Here is a 19,896-nt window from a genome sequence, read left to right as displayed (position 1 = left end):
TAAAATAATAAACAATTAACTCTTATGTTGTTAAAATTTATTTAAATTATTATTGCAAAAGAAAATTCAAAAAATTTCTTTATATTGCCTTAAATTTTTTAATTCACCGAATACTTTCGCCATCTATAATCCAATAACTACATTAATTACAACCAATTTAAATTATAATTATTCTTTTAAATGATAAGATAAATTTAATTAATTACTATCATATAATTTTATAAACTAATTCTCGAATAGCAAAATGTTGGCTTTATTTAGAATTAAATAATAAATTTATGATAAAGTAAAAACTTTTTTTTTTTTAATAAATGTAATCTGCAATACCAACAGTAAACCGTCAAACATCTGTCAAGACAGCTGCTCTTTTATTGTAAATATTTGTGTTCTTTTAACATTTTTACCTGCCAAAATTACAGTAGTAACAAGAAATAAATAAATATATTACGAAGAAAATTGTTCAAAACGAATACCTTAAACAATGGCGGAAAGGTGAGTTAATTAACCGTTAAAATGCCCTATATTTTAACGTATTCCATACGAACCATAAACTATACATAATAATAAACGAAATACATAACAATGTTTTAATGGATCTTTAGCAATTAAAATTTTAATGAGTTTTTTTATAGTAACGATAGTTGGTTTGGTTCATGGTTAAACGCCGCTAAAAATAAGGTAATAAACGCAATTATTTTATTAACATTATTAAGAAGGGATTTTTACTGTTCTAAACTAGAGTACAGAAGTGTTAGAGTTTGTTAAAAAAGATTTAGGCGAATTGGGACAAGCCGTTAAAACAGAAGCAACAAATATGGTTTCTTCAACAGGTTCAGTTCTCGAAAAAACATTAAGGGTAAATAAAATCATTGAAATTTAATTTAATAATACAATAACGCGTTGTTTAAATTAATTTTTATAGCTTAATGAACCAGAATCAACAGCAAATACAGTCAAGAAAAGTATTAGCTCATTTTTAGGTAATTTTTTATCGCTTAATTTATATTTTTAATGCTAAATAATAATTTTTAACAAGGTCAAGTCAACGAAGCGCTTAATCCAAGTCCAGAAGATGAAGATACCGAAGCTATTTTAATTACAGATGGAGATATGGTACCATTAACAAAACTGCAGGTAAAGTTGTTTGTAAATAAAGCATAAAATCAAAGATAAGATAAGGCTTTATTATTTTATGTATATGTGAGTTATTTTTATCTTTAATTTTTTTAAAGTGCGCTATATATGATCTTCAAAAGAAATCTTCAACTTTTCTCACCGATCCAGATAGTTCATTAGAAAAACGTTATCAATGTTGGCTTGAAATAATAGATGATCAACTTACTGAGTATAAATTAAATAAACATCTTGCAAATTCAGTAGTGTTAAGTGAACAATATAGTAAATTAGTTCCTGATCATGTTTCACATGATATTTTTTGGCAAAGGTAAATTTAAAAATATATATTTATGGATTTTATTAATTTTTTCCAAAAAATGTAGATATTTATTTAAAAAAGCTTTACTAGAAGATGATATAGCTTTACAAGATGATATAGAGAAAAGACGTGAAATTAAAGGAGAAGAAATAATTGAAGTTACCGATGAAGATTCTGTTAAATGGGAACAAGGTGGGGAAAAACTATAGAATAGATTATTAGTTTTAATTTAGATGTAAAATCCGATCAATAAAAAAGAAATAATTATAAATAATATTTTTCATAGAAGATTTTGCACATGATGTTGAATTAACGGAAGAAGAACAGATAAGGTTATTAGAAGAATATGAACAAGAAACAAAAATGAAAAGGAAAAATTCTGATTTAAAATTAGAAGAAAAGACATCTCCTAATAAAGAAAACGATAAAAAAATAGATAATGAGTCTATAATGAGTGTAGTAACGAATTCAAGTAATAGTAGCACGGATGATGATTGGGAAAAAATTGAAAAATAAAAGATAATTTTAAAAAAAACATCATTTCGTTTAAATGATACGCTAAAAGTGAAATTAGATTGTTTTTATTGTCTTTATTTAGAGATCAGTTTATAGATTTATATTTATTTGTTGTTTTATTTTCATTTATTATGGTTAAAATTTTGTATTTATCTTTAAATTGGTTTGTTTTGTTTTAAAATATTTGACTTATTAACTCTTTGACAATACAAATTTGTTATTTCTTAATAATTTAAGAAATCATATTGACATGTATTTATGAATCTTACTCAATTCTATTTGAGCTTATAGTTATAACCTAAAATCTGACTTCCGTTAGTAATTTCTATAGTGTACTTCTATGTTTAACTTAGAGAAAAATTGGATGTAATTTTCCATATTTGTTGTCTGTTTTTTAACATATTGATAAATGTCTTTTGCCAATAAGATTCATTATATTCCTGTATATGCAAATATAACTTCAAACTCATCTAAAGCTTTTTACAAAATAGATTCTTTTAAGCTGATCATTTCTTACATTATAAGAAACAAGTTTGTGTGTTAAAGGGTTCAATTAAAAAAGCACTTGTTTAAATCACTTTTTTTCTTAAATTGCTTTAGTTTTAAGCCATAATTCACAAGAAAAGTAGCTGCGATCGCTTAATGTTTATATAGTATTAATCTTCTACAGTAAAAAAAAAACTGACGAATTTTAAAATTTTTTTTCTAATTTAATTATTATGAATTTACAATCTTTAAATTTTTTTATACTTAGTCTTAAAAAGAACCGTTATTGTGCATTTTTAAAATATATACATATTTTATAGTTACAAATAAATATTTTAAAAGTATTAAAACAACTTTTTTTTGTTTAAGTTATATTTTATTTTTCCTTTAAATATTCAAATCAAAGTATTTCAAAATTCATTTTCTTCCAGCACTTAAATGTCTTTCCAAATACAAAATTTGCGCCTGACTTTCAAGCTTACTTAATTCTTGAACAATTGGTACCATTTGGGCTGTATGAGTAACATAACCTGTACCTTGCTGTTGTCTTTTTTGACCATAAACAACTTTTCCATCAAATTCATCACAAGGAATTTTAAAATCAGGCTCAACTTGTTGAATTGTTATGTTTAAATGATCTTCAATATCCGCTAAATACTACAAAAAAAAGTAAAGTTAAAAAATTTGGCGTTCAATCAATTAATTTTTAATTACTTGTGGTTCGTTATACCAAATACAACAGCCCTTAACGTCTGTTAGGTTGGTGTTCCAACAGTTTCGACCGCGACTTTTGCACCATTCACCATGATACCAAACCTAATAGAAGAAATTAATTAAAACAAATTCTTTTTTACTTCAAATCAATTTTTAACTTTAATGCTTAAACAATCCATAAAAATTAATTTACCTTCTCAGGAATTGAACTAACTAAACTAATAGCTAATCCCATTCTTTCAGCACGACCAACACGTCCAATTCTATGTACATAATTTGATTTTTCATCAGGAAGAGTAACATTAATCACTACAAGAAAAAATAACGTTATAACAATTTTAAGTAAACAAAATATACCGGGAAATTCATATAACTCGCAATACATGTATGTAGTAACCATAGTTACGAAACTATTATGCACTTACACTGTCCCACATAAAATGCAACATAGAACATAACATTTTAATTTTATGGAACTTGCTAACATTTTATGGAACCAGTTCAAGTTGGTGACATTGGGGCATTAATTCTTCTAGTTGTCAATGTGACAATTTTTGTCTATGGATGTTTAAACTCGTTCTTAGCATCGAATACAATGTCCACAATGATGAGGACATTGAACTCTGAGCAATTTCTCTTATTTTGGGAGGCGTACATGAAACATTTTTTTCAGCTGAATAATTTTGATAATTTCTAATTGTCAATTCAAATTTCTATTTTCAAGTATTACGGTGTTACCAACTGCTATATACCTATTTTCCTACATTGTCAAAATTTATTTTATATTTGTTAAAAAAAAAGGATACAAACTCGAATTACAACAAAATAGCTTAAAAAAATTTGAATTCGTGCATTTCAAGCGTGTCTTATGAAACTAGTTTTTTAATATACTATTACCTAATTCCATTATGAAAATTAAATTTTACATGTCTTTCTGACGTTATGTAACGTCACCTTTTTTATAACTGGTCATGCAATGATTTTATTACATCACTAGTGATGTAATGAATTCCATTACCTAACTACAAATTGATAAATTAACATCAGTCACTATACTCTGTTTTTAAACCAGGAGGAGTAAACGCGAATGTCAGATTTACACTAGGAAAAATCACCAGAAAATATTACTAGATATTTTGGCGCTAAATTTAAATTAATAATTATTATTATTTATTTATTTACTTATTATTGTATTTATTTTCGTTTGTTATCGTCAACACTAAAGATACAAATTAACATTGAAGTTATGAGTGTATTTATTTCAAAATACATATAATAAAGAAGGGTTTAAGAACACAAAATTTACAATAATGACACGAACTGTTGAATTGTCAAAAACCTAACCTTCAAATTCAAAATTCAAAATTGCCTGTGTGTGAACCTTCCTCGCATTCAACCAATCACGTGCAAGGTCAATCTGGTGACAAATTTAAAATACTCCTCCTGGTTTAAAAACAGAGTATAGTAGAATAAATCAAGTTTTGAACAAAAATTGCTGGAATGGAATTAGATAAAATTTTTTGTCCAGGACTACCTTATAATATATACCTTATTAATGAGTTTTCTAAAACAAAAGGTTAGTCATTTTTCACGGAGTGAATAATAGCGGTGAATAATAATCATTATACACGGGTAATCAACTTGACACGTTACAATTTCAAAAAATGTCAATTTAATTCAATTTCTTAGGAGTTTCTAAAGGTTTGACATTAAAAAAAACCTAAACAAATTCCTTTTTTCGTATGATTTAAGCATAAATTAATTAATTTTTGTAAAAAAAACGACGTTTTATAAAATTGACATTTAATTTTGACAAATTGTTGTGAAGTTGGTTACAGTTAGTAACATTGAATTTGTGTCATATTGACGTTTAAACTTTATTCAAAAATTTATTTAAAAATAAATGTATGGAATCACTTTCAATAGTCGTGGACAAACTCACATATAATGAGCTATTAGGCACTCAGGTTAATTATGCCTAATAAACTTAACCTTAGTAAATAATAGCCCAATAATAGTATAATAATATACTAGTACTTAACACGTTATGAAATGGCTAATTTTGTTTGACGAAGTTTTGCAAATTACGTGAGTTAGTCTTTTCATAATTGGTTATGTAAATAACTATTGGTATATTGCATTTTAAGTGAAATTCACTGTATAATTTTCCAACTGGACTCATAATTGAGACGCTGGACTAAAAGCTAACTCCCATTTAATAAACGCTTAGCACAGCAGTGCATGTGTTTATGAAAGATAAATACAAAAACATGGAATGTATGACATTAAGATTTTATAAAACATTTCTTACTAAACGGTAATCCAGAAATATCCAAACCACGAGCTGCCACATCCGTACAAATCAAAAATTTAACTTTCCCTTGTTTAAAAGCTTCCAAATTGCTTTTTCTTTCGTGCGGTTTTCGATCGCCATGCAAACAAACGCAGGTATAAAAATTCCTATCAATTTGCTTCATATATTTCTCCAAATTATCGCAATCCAATTTAGTTCGACAAAAAATAATGGCTTTATCCATTTTATGTTCATTAATAGCTTTAATACAATATTCCCCTTTTAACATTTTAACAGCTTCACTCAAAGTTTCAGCCGTATTGTTCCCAGGTCTAACATTATCTTCGGCGTGAACCCCATCTGTTATTAAATGCCTTTTTAAATTTGTCCATGATTTATCTTTTTGTGGATCAACCATAACAACAACGTGATGAACCGTTTCCGGTACGGCGTCTTCGCCTTTTAAATCGACCCACGTTGGAAAATGCATTAATTTATCGGCCATTTTTTTTACTTCAAAAGCATGTAAGGTAGCGCTGCATACAATCATTTGTAATCGGCGCGCATCCGCAGTTATTTTCGGCATTTGTCGATGTAAACGTTCAATTAATTCAGTATAACCTTGCTTTAATAAACCATCAGCTTCATCGAGTACAAAGAAACGACAGTGTGTTAACATAACATAACCACCTTGAATTAAATCTTCTAATCGACCGGGTGTCGCAACGATTATATCAACACCTGATTGTAAAGCAGATATTTGATCTTTAACGTTAACACCGCCAATTACAAGTAATTCTCGAATTTTTGGTGCTTCTAAATACTTTTTAAATTTTTTTATCTGCTCGCAAGTTTGTTCAGCTAATTCGCGGGATGGTTCAATTATTATTGCTTGGGGGGCGTTGTTAATAGTTTTTAATGTTTCTGTATTAACAGATCCATTTGTGTTTGATACTAATACATCGACAGGACAAGAATTAATTGGTTTGTAAGGGGCTGGTAAAGTGTATTTAAATGGTTTTTCACCAAAATTAAATTGCATTTCTGCATTCTAAAAACAAATATTAAGATAGAATTGGAAAGATAACAAGATGAATTCACCTTTAAAACTACAGCTGGAAAAAATGGAGAATTATTATTTTTTGGAATTTGGAAAGCGTTTCCTAAATCTACGCCATTTTTTAAAAACTTAATATAACCATTATCTAAATCGATTAAGCAACTTATAACGTCGCTTTTTCCAAAAGCTTCTCCATAATCATCAAATTGACGATTATTCGATTTTTTACCGGTTCCTCCAAAACCATAACCAAATCTATCTGTTCCTAAATCTAAATTGGCTGCTAAAGTAGACCAACCAACTCTACATAATCCCTCATCAGTAACAAGTGCTTCAAACCCCCATTTTCCTGATAAAACCCCTCTGGTACATCTAGTTCCATGCCATTCACGTTGTTCTCGAGACTGTACCCTTAATCCACAAGGTGTTACAGCGATAGCACTGCCTCTATCCACCATCGACATCGTCCATGGTGGTGCTAAAAAATATTTAAACTTAAATTGTAAAAAAAAAAACAATGAATATATAATACATGTATGAGAAGCTTTTACACTTTTCCCAGATTCTATATCTTTTAAAGTTTCCCAAACAATTTGAATAATTGGTAGGCAAAATGCCGCAGTTTTTCCACTGCCTGTTTCTGCAGCCATAAGAACATCTCCTCCACCCAAAACTAATGGGATGCCTTCAGCTTGAATATCAGTTGGTAATCTATGCGAATTAACAGAAAACGAATTATTTAAAAAAATTTGGAATTGTATTATTATAACTTACGTCCAATCTAATTCTTCTATCGCCTTTGCAATCTCAGGTAGAACACCAAATTCTAATAATGAATTAAGATAACCTCAAAAAAAATGTTTGATAAATATTTAAAACCTACCTTCAAACGCCGTCATCGTAATAATAACCTCGACTATTTAAATACTTGACTTAAATAGAGGAGCTATTTACTTCGTATAAGTTTAAAATTATATAAATTATGAGGTTTCTGAACCGGCTTTTCGTTAATGATTTGACATCTGTCAAAAATGTCAAAATGTATTTTTTAAAATGTGGTGATGTCACAATTTAATTGATTTTAAAATTATAGAATATAATATAATTAATATTTTCATTAATAATTTAATGAAATATGCTTTAAAATCACATCATTACATGGATATACCATGATAAATTCTTTGAATTATATTTTCTTAAATCTATAATAGATGTCACTTTCAAATATTAATTATTTTTATTAAGTTTTATTTTTAAATCCGAATTTTTATTTATTAGCTATAATTTTTATTAGTTAAAAAAATAGTTCTTTTATTACAAAAGTAGTTTTGATAAATAACTTTTAAATATTTATAAGTAAACACAAGTATAAATCTTAGTTTAAAAGTACAGATGGCGCTAAATCGAACCGACTGAATACGGCGGTAAACTTTAAAGCTTAAAATTATTGAATTTTGTTAATAAATCCTTTATTTCCTTTAAATTATGTAATACGATATATGAAAACTGGTAAAAATTAGTAAATTGCAAAAATGAATTCTTTTTATGGAAATTACATAATTTTGAAAAAAAAATCGTCTAAAAATAACTTTTAAACGTCCGCACGTGAGCTCAAGTTCATTTTCGGTTTTGAATCGACGTCAAGGTGTGAATACACTACTTAGTAACAAAAAAGGTATATTTTTGGGTTAATTTTTGTAAAATCGTCATGGAAAAAAGTTTAATAAAAGAAGTAATCGAGCTGTATAAAGAAAATAAGTGGATGGATATTATCGATAAAAATCCGAATGTAACAAACGAAGAAGCCAGAAAATTACTATGGGTTTGGCCTAGTTTCAAAAATTTAGAATTTATTAAAGAAAAATTGAACGAGTTTAATATGAACGGTATTTCATCGATTGGTTGTGGATGCGGTTTGTTAGAATGGATCATTTCAAAATCAACAAGTAAGATATCATTTTCTTTAAGATTAATAATTACAATTTTGTTTAAGGATTAGAAGTTATTGGATATGAAATTAATGAGATATGGTGGACAAGTAAATATTGCATCCCTCAATTTATAAATTTAACTTACGTAGAAAACAATAATTACATACTCAAATCAAATTTAGCTTTGGTATTTTGTTATTTTAATGACTCAGAAGCTTTTAACGATTACGTAAATAATTACGAAGGAAATTTAATATTTATAATAGGCCCAGGAGAAGGAAGAGGAACACACACAGATCCATCACCATTTAAACCAAATTTTCAAACTAATAATTGGGTATTAAATGATTACCAAGAAATAAAAACGACAAAAGATTTTATAGCGGTTTATATTAGATATAATAATCTTATTTGTTAACAATAAATTAATGAATCAAGTTAATGTTGTATTATTATGCATTGTTGAAACGTGTGTTTTAAACATACTTTTATTGATAGTTCTAAACAAACACTCTGTACATGAATACAATAAATCTTGTTCTAATCCGGGATGTTTCGTTTTTAGATGAACTTTGTAAGTACTGCTTTGTATACAAGCATAATCGCAATGAATACATTTATACGGCATTTCACCTGAATGCCTTAATTTGTGTCTTCTTAATGAATTATGATCAGCTGTTGTATATGAACATGTATCACATGCAAAAGGTTTTTCACCTATAAAAAAACGAAATATTGAATTAATAGTTATTTATGTATTAAGGATGTAATGAAGGCGTTTGTGGCCCGTGGCGTGACATTAGGAAAAGTCAGTTGAGGAGAGCCATGACATGCTAAGGGCCACAAATGCTAATTATGGCCACATACAAAATTTTATGTCCGGCCGAAGTTTTGAATTTTATAATAATTTAGGTAGATTCAATTTTAAAATAACGACACAAAAATCGAGAAGGTACAATAAGCCAGTTATAAACGGCATAAACAAGGGTAGTCATTGTTAATTCAACGCATGTTCAGTTTTTGTAGTGAAATATTTCATGGAAAAACTCTAGAAAAATGGAAATAACAGAGATACTATCTGTTGACGACGAAGGAGAAGTGGTCATTTCAGAAGAAATAGTTCAAACAGCCAAAATAGCTACCGAAAAGAATACAGAAATTTTATGGACTGGCCTCAAACTAAGAAAATTAGAGGCAAGTGTTCTGAAGATGTTCTCGTTGCCTATTTTTTGTAAAAATCAGAAAAATATTCAACAGCTTCTCTGTGGGCATTACTCAATGTTGAAGAGTATCCTTGTACAGTAATGAGCCGATTATTCGTGAACCATTTAACCGGGGTTCGGATTAATCGTGCTTGTGATCTACACCTAATTTTTTTTCTAAAAACATTCTATATTGTTATGTATACGAAAAAAGGAGAACGGAGTGTAAACCGTTTGTAAACATCAGCTAGATCTTCACATGGGAAAATATTGAATGATGCGAAGAGCGAACATTTGAAAAATATAATGCTGAAGTGTTCTTTTCGGCAAAGCACAATACTTTGCAGAAACGTTACAAATCACCCAAAGACTTACACTTTTAACTTTGGATGCGACGTTTTAAAGAAAGGCATGGAATTAGAAATTCAAAGAGCACAGCTTACTGCTGACGAAGTTGGGGCTACAACTTTTTGTGATACTTTATCAAACGTTATTAAAGAGAGGGATTTAGTACCTGCCCAAATATACAATGTTGATGAAATCGGCCTCTATTGGCGTGGAATGCCCACTCGTGTATAAAATTAGTAAAGATCGGATTATAGTGTTATGTTGCTCAATGTTATCCGAGAAGATAAGCTAAAATTAGCTGTAGTAGGGAAGTCAAAGTCGTCTAGAGGTTTAAAAGACATAAAAAAAACTCCCAGTCGAATCCTATAACAATCGTTCTGCGTGATTGACACGAGACATTTTTGAAATGTGGTTTAAAAATAAATTTGTTTCACATCAAAAATTTGTCTCCCTCAAAAAGCAGTATTGCTTCTTGATAATGCGCCATCTCATCCGCCAGTTGAAGCGGTTGTACAGGAAATATTTAATGATGGATCTGGTCCATCATTAAATTGCCAGAATGCCCCTTTACAGTTTTGGAAATCAATTACTATTCGAGATGCTGTATACAACATATCGTATGCCTGGGAAAATGTGAAAGTTACCACAATTGAAAAATGTTTTAACAATATTTTGTGCGACGAATTAGCTGAAGAACATGAAATTGATAGTGATGAACCTTTAGATGTGTTTCAATCGTTAAAAAATATTCAGAGCTATGAAGAACTGGATGACGAAAATGTTCTGGAGTGGCTAAATATTGACTAGAATATTTTAGATTGTGATACATGACCGACGATGATCTAGTCGATAATGTCACCGACCCAATCTTTGAATCGAGTTCACTTCAAGAATATAGAGACGATGACACTTTAGAACCACAATCAAAAGTCAGCTGCAAGGAAGCACTAAGAGGTGCTGAAACTCTTTTAAATTTTATGGAACAGCAAGATGATACCCACTAAACAGCTGGAGCCCACCCTATAGTGGGTTCCAGGTCACAGCAACATTGAGGGAAATGAGAAGGCCGACAAGCTGGCCAAAGAGGCAGCAAACACGCCCTTCATTGGACCCCAACCTGGTTGTGAATTACAAAAAAGCCACTAAATAATCAACAACTGGAAGGTTTCAAAGATAGCCTTACGCTGGAAAGAACTGCCACGTCACAGGCAAGCGAAGACTATGATAACTCCGTCGCAAAACAAAACCAAAGAGGTTTTATGCATCAGCAAAGGGGATTTAAGAACGCTCTCAGGCTACCTGACCGGCCATGCGCCCTAAAATACCACCTCTTCCACATTGGTCAAGCTTAGGATCAAACTTGTCGACTATGCAACGACGAGTTAGAAACTGCTGAACATATACTGTGCAATTGCGTCGCCAGAGGCCGTCTAAGACACAACATTTTCGGTAAAACTCCCCTGTTACCTACCGACATAAAGGTTCAAGACCTCAGGACAATACTAAGGTTCATTAAGGACCTACATTTGCCCTAAACCTTTGGAGGGCTAAAGTTACAATAGATCTTATAGGTTGCGATAACGAGAGGGGCCGCTCTCCTCAGCCTGGCAGCAATAATAATAATAATACAGGTGTTTCGGTGACTCGGGGAATAAATTTAACCACATATACTAGAGTTTTTTTTTGTGATATTATTGAATTCGGAGCCTAACATTTCTGCATTTAATACGAAGACGATGGTTTTTATCAATATTGTCTAAGAGTGCTAAAAGTTTCTAAACTAAATTTACTGTTAGAAACTACAAAAATAAATGTAGGGTTATGATAGAGTAAAAAAGTTCTGAGAAAACAAATTTTAGGAATACCTGTATAGCTTTGTTCACGCGGACCGATCCAACTTAAAAATTGCCTAACGGTTTTACGTGACATTGATTTGATGAAATTTCAGCGCTAAGTCTACTTTCTAAGTTTCAGATATTTAGAAAAATGTGTTAAAATTTCCTAACTTTGATGGCCGGTATCTTTAAAATTTGAGGACTTTTACTAATTTTTTTTACATGAATCGTAAATATGGTTAAATTTGTTCCCCGAGTCACCGAAACACCCTGTATAGACATTTTAAAAATTCGTACTTTTATAACAAATATTAAACAAAACATAATTAACCAGAAAAGAAAACAAGTAAAACTAACCGACTTTAAAAAAAATAATTAAGTGTTTTGTTATTAGTTTTCATTATTATTTTATTGTTTGTTATTATTATTTAGTTATATACAGTATGTTAATTAATTATCGTACCCACGTCATCATTGCAAGTATGCAACCAATATCGCAGTATGCAATACGCAAATCGCGTAGTTACTTTTACAGCTTTACAGCTGCAATGTACTGAATAAAAAACTCCCGACCGGACATAAATTATATTTATATGATTAACCAATGTATTAAATCATTATTTACCTGTGTGTTGTCTTGTATGCATTCTTAAAGCACTTTTAGTAGCCCCTTTATATCCACAATATGTACATAAAAACGGTTTAATTTTTTTGTGAACACTATCCGTGTGTACTCTTAATTGTCGTCGATTTGAAAAATATTTGGAACAGATCTCACACATAACACTATTATTTTTTTGGGTTTTTTGTTTATGTAAAGTTTTATGATTTCGTAATTGTTTCGAATTTTTAAACGCTCTTGGACATAAATTACAAATATACGGTTTGGCATCGTTGTGTATCAATTTATGGATATTATTTAATTTTCCCAAACTATACGTTTTATAATCGCATTTATCACAAGAAAATAATTCCATGTCGATTTTATGTTGGCGCCATAAATGTCCGGTGAGCGGTTTCCAAAATGCGAACGCCTCATTACATTCCGGACACTTGAATGTTGTATCACTATGACATTTTATGTGGTAATTTAATTTTTCCATGTTTTGTAAACGCACGTTACAACCGGATAGAGTACACCGGTGCAATTTTCGGTCTAAAAGTTTTGATATTGTCGAGGAATTACGTTTTTTAACGAAATTATTAAACATTTTTTCTGAATTACATGGTAATATATCAATTGTTGGTAAATTAACTACCAATGAAGTGTTTAAATTACTTAAATTATCTAACGTTTGACTTATATCTGGTAACGATTCGTTTGAATTATTTGGTAACTCTCCATTATTTAATTCATCACCTTCAATAATTTTTTCTGTATGTAAACTTGGAAGTTTATTATTAAATTTCGTATCAATTTCATTTTTACAATTTAAAGTCTCAGCTTTGCTATTAATAACAATTTCCAAATCTTTTCTGTTATTTGCTAACTTTTTAATTACATTTGTAACAATTTTAGTTAAATCTGAACTTAAAACCATATGATCGTTTATTAAATGAGCCTTTAAAGATAATTTTTGAAAAAATATGTTTTCACAACCAGGGCATTTATATTTAATAATCTTCATTGTTTCACCATTTTTATGTGCAGTTTCCATATGATCAGAAAGTCGTTTCTCTTGCAAACAAAAAAAAGGACATAGTGAACAAAAAAAATATGAATCATCTACATCTCTAGTTATTGCAGTTAAAACTGTAGCACCATCAATAGATTCTAATTGTTTTATATTTCTCTTTACCACAAAAAAATTTGTACTAGTTTGAAATTGTGGAAGCTTTTCGTTATCTTGTAAAACAATAAATTCCATGTTTTGACCAACTTCTAAATTGTGTAAACTTTTTTCTGCATCTAAATTTGTTAAAATTGAACTTGAACTTCCTATAACCGGCAAACATTCCTAGAAAACATAAAATGACATTAGTTAACCTAAAATCTTAAATTCAAATATATCTGTCAAAAAGACAGCCTTCAAAAACAATAGTCACCAACCTAAGAAAATATAATTTTTACAATTTAAACAAATTAATTCTTTTAAAATTATTAATATTATTCACATTACATACATCCGATGTTAATTGTGGTAACTCAACATTCCATATAACATTTCCAGTATTATTATTTCCAGTTAAATCAGTTTTCATCTCCACCGTTTGACAATCACTGATTCTACAAACATAAATCACACCCAAAACAAGGAGGTTAATCGCGATTTTTATTGTTCAAAAATATAATTCTTACCTTATCGTAGTCATTTTCGTGTATAAATCACAATATTTTCGAGAATAATGGCACAAAAAAGTAGAAAAGAATGAAAAGAGTCGAAGATAACCCTGCAGGAGGCTATGATATAATTTTGTGATTAATCGATGATATAACATTAAGGAAACGATAAAAAAGTGATTCGTTTGGTAAACTTACCTGTAATAATTTAAGAAAACAATAAAAATGCACAGTTTTAATGATTAGGGTCACATTTGTTGCTTTTATGAACGTATTGAAATTATGTCAACACCTTAAGGAGAGTACGTCAGTGGTTGTAAAAAAGTTTTTGGCGGGTGTTTTAAATTCTTCAAAAATACTTTTAAAATATTTCATAAAAAATAAACTCATTTATTATTAATTATAATCGAATCTTTATTTAAAAATATTCTTTGTTTGTAAAGATAAAAAAATAGCAATATAAATAAAAGCTTAGGTCATATTATTGTGTTAAATCTATCTTAACATTTTTAATTAATCTTTTCTTAATGCATAATAAACATCGTCTGAACTAACATTTAAAATAATTTTTTGATCATAATCGTTTGACTTTTGATCAGTTAACAACAATCGACAAGCACCTAGCCGAGAAATTGATCTCAAAACAACAGTTTGTGCCACCATTTGAAAACCATCTAAAGCTGCAATCGAAATTAGCATTGTATATATATCGCAAAATGTTGTTTCTTCAACACCCGTTCGTTCCACCTAAAAAAAGCGATTATTTCCCTAAATTTTTATAATATAATTTGTATTAACTTACTTCTGCAACAACCGCTTGTAAAATTAATTGTTGAATTCTTGAACAACATTTTATAGCTTGTACTTTCGGTTGTGTTATCATCGCATTTAAGGCTTTGTCCACATGAATCATTGAAACTAAAGTATTATTTCCTTCTAATTCGGCAAATTCCGCTGAACGTCGACAGATATCTAATGCTCTTCTTGCGTCACCGGAAATAGAAGCAACTTTACGCGCAACTAATTGTATTGCATCTGGATTAAAGGTATTGGTCCCGAGTAATCTTCTTGTAACGATTTCTTGAAGTTGTTTGTGAGTGTATGCTTGAAATGTTAATCGAGTTAAACCTAATCGACTAGTAACCCTTCCCATCAATAATCGTTCTGGTAAATCCATTGTATTAGCTATTGTAATCACTATCAATTGAGCTTTAGATTTTGTTGGCCAATCTAATAAATTATAAACAACATCTTGACGTTTTGTACATAAAATATCTAATTCATCGACTAATAAAACGATTGGTTTGTTTTTGTTGCCATTTTTTGTAAATTTTGTGTCTAATATTGATTGGGCTTGTTCCCAACGAACTGATTTTCCAGTTAATTGTCTTAAAATCTACCAAAAGAAAAGTAAGATTATATTAGCATAACCTAAAGAGAAGCAAGAAGGGAAGAGCCAGTGGAGGGATAATAACAGAAATTGCAAAGGAGTTGGAGGAGAAGACCGAAAGGGCGAAGGAGTAGAGGAATAGGGGGATGGTAAAGAGACAGGTCAAATTGGGGGGCCAGACGATACAGATAATCACTGTGTACAATAGATCAATGAAGGAAGCCGTACAGCAATGGGAGGAAATGGCAATGGAGGGGACTTCAATGCAATAGTGGAGGAAAGGGGGGACGAGAGGAGCTTTGGGAGTTGGAGGGGACACGACGGTCGAAGCATAAGGTACAAAACGGATCAATATAGGGAAGCAAGAAACAAGTATAAAGAAACATAGGAAGAGGAAGGCGGACGAGATTAGATTGGTGAATCCTTCCCCTTTTCTTTACTCTCTGGAGTAAGGAAAGGCGGGTAGAGAAGTTGGTAAGGGGGGGAACAAGGAGAAGTTGAGATAACAAAGAAGGAAGTGGAGACAGTATTGGGGGGATTGAAGAGGAAAAAGGCACCTGGAGAAATGGGGTCCAAAACGAGGCATGGGTGAAGGCACCGGTGGAGGTGAGGGAGAGGTTGCGGATGGCGTTGAGCAAGGTATGGAAGGGAAAAGGGTTGCCGAAGAGGCTGTCAATTTTTGACATTTAAAGCTGCCAACGTCGTTATGTCGGCGCCTACTTTGATTGTAATTTGCTGATTTAATATTTTCAGAGAACGCATTCTTTCTCGATTTTTTTCTTATACAACCATAGGATTTGATATGTTCATCGCGTAAAGGGATTTATCCTCTATCAAAACATGAAAAAAAACATATGCATCCCATTTAAAATAACAATGTTGGTTGCCATAGCAACGAAACAAAAAACCATACAAACAATGAGCCACAATTAATAAAGAAACTTGTATTTGAAACATTTTTCTTTAAAACTACAAATAGCGAAGTTATTGAAATACCTGGTGGATACAGAATTGGATCGAAAGGGAGGGAAGCTTTATACTTTAAAGGCGCCGTTTGATAGAGTAAATAGAGAGGAATTATTTGAGGAGATGGAGAGAAGATAGATATCGGGAAGAATATTGACAGAGTGAGAGGTATACGTGAAGACGGTAGCCAGAATAGAGGTACGAGAAGATCTTAGCGAGCGGTTTTGGACGAAAAAGGGATTGAGGCAGGGATGTACGCTTAGTCTCGTCTTCTTTGCTTTGTACACTGCAGACATAAAAGACAGATAGGCCGGGGGACAGATGGAAGGGGTGGTGATCGGAAGGAGGAAGGTGCACGTACTGGTATATGCCGACGAACTGGTAGCGATCGCGAGGGAGGCAGGTGAGATGAGGGCAATGATGCGGTCGCTGGAAAGGTATTTTAGCCGGAAGAATTTGGAGGCGAACGTAGACAAAACAAAAATGATGAAGTTCTGTAAAGGGGGTCAAAGGAAGACTGGAGATGGGAGGGGAGGGTGATCGAGGAAGTAAGGGAGTACACATACTTGGGGTACAGATTTAAAAAGAACAATAGGGAAGGAGGTCATATTAGAATGTTGGCTGCGAGAGCAAATATGGTTATGCGACAGGTTTGGGGATGGGGTGAGAGGATTTTTGGGAAAGATGTTGGAAAACGTAAATTAATGTTTAAGAGATTGATAAAAAACGTAATGATGTATGGGGTGGAGATATGGGGATGGAAGGAGCAAGGGTTCTTAGAGGATGTGCAGACCAGGCACTGGAGGTGGGTGTTGGGGTTGGCTAGGGAGACTTTGGGATATATGTATAGTCAGGGAAGAAATGAAGGTGAAGATAAGGTAAGAGTGGAAAGCGTGCGGTGCGTTTTGAGGTAGAGGGCATTGTAAACTCTTGGGGAGTGCTACAGACGGATTGAGACAAGTAAGGGGCGTTATGGGCAGCGAGAAAGGGAGGAATACTGCAGAAGGGTGGGGTATTCAACAAAAGAAGTGAACAGGAAAAGCAAAGAGAGGATTGAGATGTGGAAACAACTGGAGAGCAGGGACAAGGGATGGGGCGAGGTGGTGACAGCAAGGAAATGTAAGGAGGCTGGGAAAAGGGGTAGGATTTTGATTAGTTATAGATAATGTTGTTCTTTTTTGTAATATTGTAATGTTCTGAAGACAATAAATTACTATTATTATATTACCATAACCTAAAAATAAATTTACCTCAACATAAGATTGTCTAGGTTCACTTAATTTCATCCCATTAATGCTAACAAATTCAAATCCAGGTACACAACGTAATTGAACCTGTGAATGAAGTTTTTTTATCACTTCTGTAACAGTCGCCGTTTTTCCAGTTCCAGGCACTCCCGAAATATACATACATCTAAAATAAAAAAAATTTAAATTTTCACATAAAAATAACATAACAACGAAATTACCCTCCACATCCATCTAATAATTTCCCTTCAACAAAATTATAAACATCATTAAACTCCTTTTCTCTACCAACTAAAACTTCAGGAACATAAGAAACATGCAATTTAGTTTTAGCCATGTTTAAAGGAGTTTTATCAATTTTAATCGGCGTCGCTCTACTTTGAACTGAAGGTGTAATCATTCCGTCTCGTATTAATTTCGCGCGACTACCAGGAGTTTTTTGTACACTCTTTGGAGTTGTTGCCATATTTTTATTGGGCGTTTTATTAGGAGTTTTTAAAGATGCGATATTTTGTTTCTTTTTCTTTGGTGCTTCATCTAAGGAATCTATCGAAGAATCAGATTCATCATCATAATAAACACTTTTTTTCGGAGTTGCAACGCTATTCGTTAATGATTGTTTTAAAATCGATTTTTTTAAAAGTGGCGAAGAAATGTAATCGTTATATTTAACAGGTGTTGCTGTTTTTCGTTTACTCGGAGTTACTTCTTCATGTTTTTCATCAATTATTGGATTTTCTTTGGTTGAATTTCTAGTTTTTCTTGCACTTAATGTGATTTTTAATGGATTTTGATAGTTTGATTTTGTTGTATAAACAATGTCTTGGGTGTCTTGAATGGAACTTCGTGTTGTTCTTGACAATCTTGATATTTTTTTAGGTGATACATCTTTTTCTTCATAATTTACTTTTCGTTTAGAAGGTGTTAAATTAATTTCTTCGTCTGTTATTGAAATGACATCGTCAGTGCTTTTTTTTCTACCCCTTCTTGGTGGTGTATTAATCATTTCAACATAAGAAACTCTTTGTTTTGATCTTGTAGATCTTCTAACTGAAGTTTCAACTTCATTAGTTTTAGTTATATATTTATTAATTTCACTATCATTAAGTTTATCTAGAGCAACAATCGGTTGATTTTTCGATAAACGTAATTTAATTTTAAGGTTAGTATCAAAATTATCCTCCACCAAAGAATAATTTAATGTGGGTGTTCCTTCTTGCGAACTCGCTCCATCAAAAGACTCATTTAAATTCCTGCAAACATTTAACTTTTTGGGCGTTAAAAACGCTTCAGATATTCGTACACGCTTCATTGTATCACAAACATATGGAATTTCTTTATATTTTGAAGTAACGGAACAATTTGGAGTGAGTACTTTATTAAATTGATTCAATACATTTGTGTGTTTAATAGCTTCCGATGAAAATATTGAAATAAGTTTGTGATTTAATAACTTATAACGAAGAATATAAGTTCCCGGAATTATATCATCAAAAAAATCATCCTCTGTTGCAAGAATAACATTGCATTTTCCTTTAATTTCAAGCAACATCACATCTTTTTTAACATCATCCTCAATCACCTCGTTTTCAATAAACTTTTTATCGCTTTTTATACACAAATCATCACCAAATCGGTAAATTCTTAAAACTCCATAAAAACAATTTTTAACTTCTCGAGTCTCGTAAGCACACAACAACCTTCCTATGACGGTTTCGTTAGAAGCTTTTACGTACACGTAATCACCTAATTTATAACTTTCGTTATTTAATATAAAAGAGCTGAAACATTTTCAAAGTAAGTTAGAAAAATGCTGATCAAGATTGAAATAAAAAAATACTTACGTGTACGAAATGCAGGTTTTTGGATCTAAATTTAAAGATTCAAAATCGTATTGTTTCGTGGGGGAACTTTTCCATTGGAAAAATGAGTTTTTGTAAGACATTTTTTATAGACAAAAAATTAAAAGGATACGTTTGTAAGGAATAAATAACCTAAAAATGAAACTTTGGCGCGGAATTTAGGGTGTTCGCTTGTGGTTGGCAGCATTGCAGTGGTAAATGAGAAACGATTATTAGTTTTTAATGAGAAAATAATATTAAATTGAATTATTTTTATACTTAATTTAATTAGCTAAAAGAAACAACAGCTTAAAAATTGATATTTATTTTTTATACACAAAAAATAACGAA

General features: G+C 31.1%; 5 protein-coding genes across 10 annotated transcripts; 2 read left to right on the top strand and 3 right to left on the bottom strand.

Annotated features, from left to right (window-relative positions):
* Nucleotides 1-313: 313 nt before the first annotated feature.
* On the top strand, nucleotides 314-1,970 carry LOC111418815 (BSD domain-containing protein 1-like). Of its 2 annotated transcripts, none has more exons than XM_023051492.2 (8): nucleotides 314-492; nucleotides 633-678; nucleotides 740-856; nucleotides 923-980; nucleotides 1,037-1,134; nucleotides 1,233-1,444; nucleotides 1,500-1,627; nucleotides 1,725-1,970. In XM_023051492.2, the coding sequence occupies exons 1-8, from the start codon at nucleotides 482-484 to the stop codon at nucleotides 1,949-1,951; spliced, it is 897 nt and encodes a 298-aa protein (XP_022907260.1). In that variant the 5' UTR covers nucleotides 314-481; the 3' UTR covers nucleotides 1,952-1,970. The 2 variants fall into 2 exon arrangements, with proteins under 2 accessions (XP_022907260.1, XP_022907259.1); XM_023051491.2 differs by having other exon boundaries at nucleotides 1,722-1,970.
* Nucleotides 1,971-2,797: 827 nt separating this feature from the next.
* LOC111418814 (ATP-dependent RNA helicase Ddx1) lies at nucleotides 2,798-7,547 on the bottom strand. Of its 2 annotated transcripts, XM_023051490.2 has the most exons (8): nucleotides 7,388-7,547; nucleotides 7,279-7,330; nucleotides 7,037-7,215; nucleotides 6,546-6,982; nucleotides 5,463-6,495; nucleotides 3,345-3,460; nucleotides 3,152-3,253; nucleotides 2,798-3,094 (listed from the first exon to the last, which is right to left on the bottom strand). In XM_023051490.2, exons 1-8 carry the CDS (start codon nucleotides 7,401-7,403, stop codon nucleotides 2,855-2,857), a joined length of 2,175 nt encoding a protein of 724 aa, XP_022907258.2. In that variant the 5' UTR covers nucleotides 7,404-7,547; the 3' UTR covers nucleotides 2,798-2,854. The 2 variants fall into 2 exon arrangements, with proteins under 2 accessions (XP_022907258.2, XP_022907257.2); XM_023051489.2 differs by having other exon boundaries at nucleotides 6,546-7,215; nucleotides 7,388-7,496.
* Nucleotides 7,548-7,995: 448 nt separating this feature from the next.
* Nucleotides 7,996-8,984, top strand: LOC111418868 (uncharacterized). The gene is made up of 2 exons (XM_023051569.2): nucleotides 7,996-8,450; nucleotides 8,498-8,984. Exons 1-2 carry the CDS (start codon nucleotides 8,213-8,215, stop codon nucleotides 8,851-8,853), a joined length of 594 nt encoding a protein of 197 aa, XP_022907337.2. The 5' UTR covers nucleotides 7,996-8,212; the 3' UTR covers nucleotides 8,854-8,984.
* On the bottom strand, nucleotides 8,809-14,419 carry LOC111418866 (oocyte zinc finger protein XlCOF6-like). 4 transcript variants are annotated; one of them, XM_023051566.2, is made up of 5 exons: nucleotides 14,300-14,419; nucleotides 14,120-14,221; nucleotides 13,945-14,047; nucleotides 12,446-13,778; nucleotides 8,809-9,152 (listed from the first exon to the last, which is right to left on the bottom strand). In XM_023051566.2, the coding sequence occupies exons 2-5, from the start codon at nucleotides 14,131-14,133 to the stop codon at nucleotides 8,869-8,871; spliced, it is 1,734 nt and encodes a 577-aa protein (XP_022907334.1). In that variant the 5' UTR covers nucleotides 14,134-14,221; nucleotides 14,300-14,419; the 3' UTR covers nucleotides 8,809-8,868. The 4 variants fall into 4 exon arrangements, with proteins under 4 accessions (XP_022907334.1, XP_022907335.1, XP_022907333.1 ...); XM_023051567.2 differs by having other exon boundaries at nucleotides 14,120-14,211; XM_023051565.2 differs by lacking the exon at nucleotides 14,300-14,419 and having other exon boundaries at nucleotides 14,120-14,293.
* Nucleotides 14,420-14,490: 71 nt separating this feature from the next.
* On the bottom strand, nucleotides 14,491-19,777 carry LOC111418864 (origin recognition complex subunit 1). Its single transcript, XM_023051563.2, has 5 exons — nucleotides 19,549-19,777; nucleotides 17,926-19,485; nucleotides 17,708-17,870; nucleotides 14,904-15,497; nucleotides 14,491-14,848 (listed from the first exon to the last, which is right to left on the bottom strand). Exons 1-5 carry the CDS (start codon nucleotides 19,647-19,649, stop codon nucleotides 14,615-14,617), a joined length of 2,652 nt encoding a protein of 883 aa, XP_022907331.2. The 5' UTR covers nucleotides 19,650-19,777; the 3' UTR covers nucleotides 14,491-14,614.
* Between the last annotated feature and the right edge of the window lie 119 nt (nucleotides 19,778-19,896).

This window comes from Onthophagus taurus, chromosome 7 (assembly GCF_036711975.1).
Source record: "Onthophagus taurus isolate NC chromosome 7, IU_Otau_3.0, whole genome shotgun sequence".
NCBI classification, from domain to species: domain Eukaryota; kingdom Metazoa; phylum Arthropoda; class Insecta; order Coleoptera; family Scarabaeidae; genus Onthophagus; species Onthophagus taurus.
Note: the sequence above shows the minus strand (reverse complement) of the source record. Positions and strands in the feature narration are given on the sequence as shown.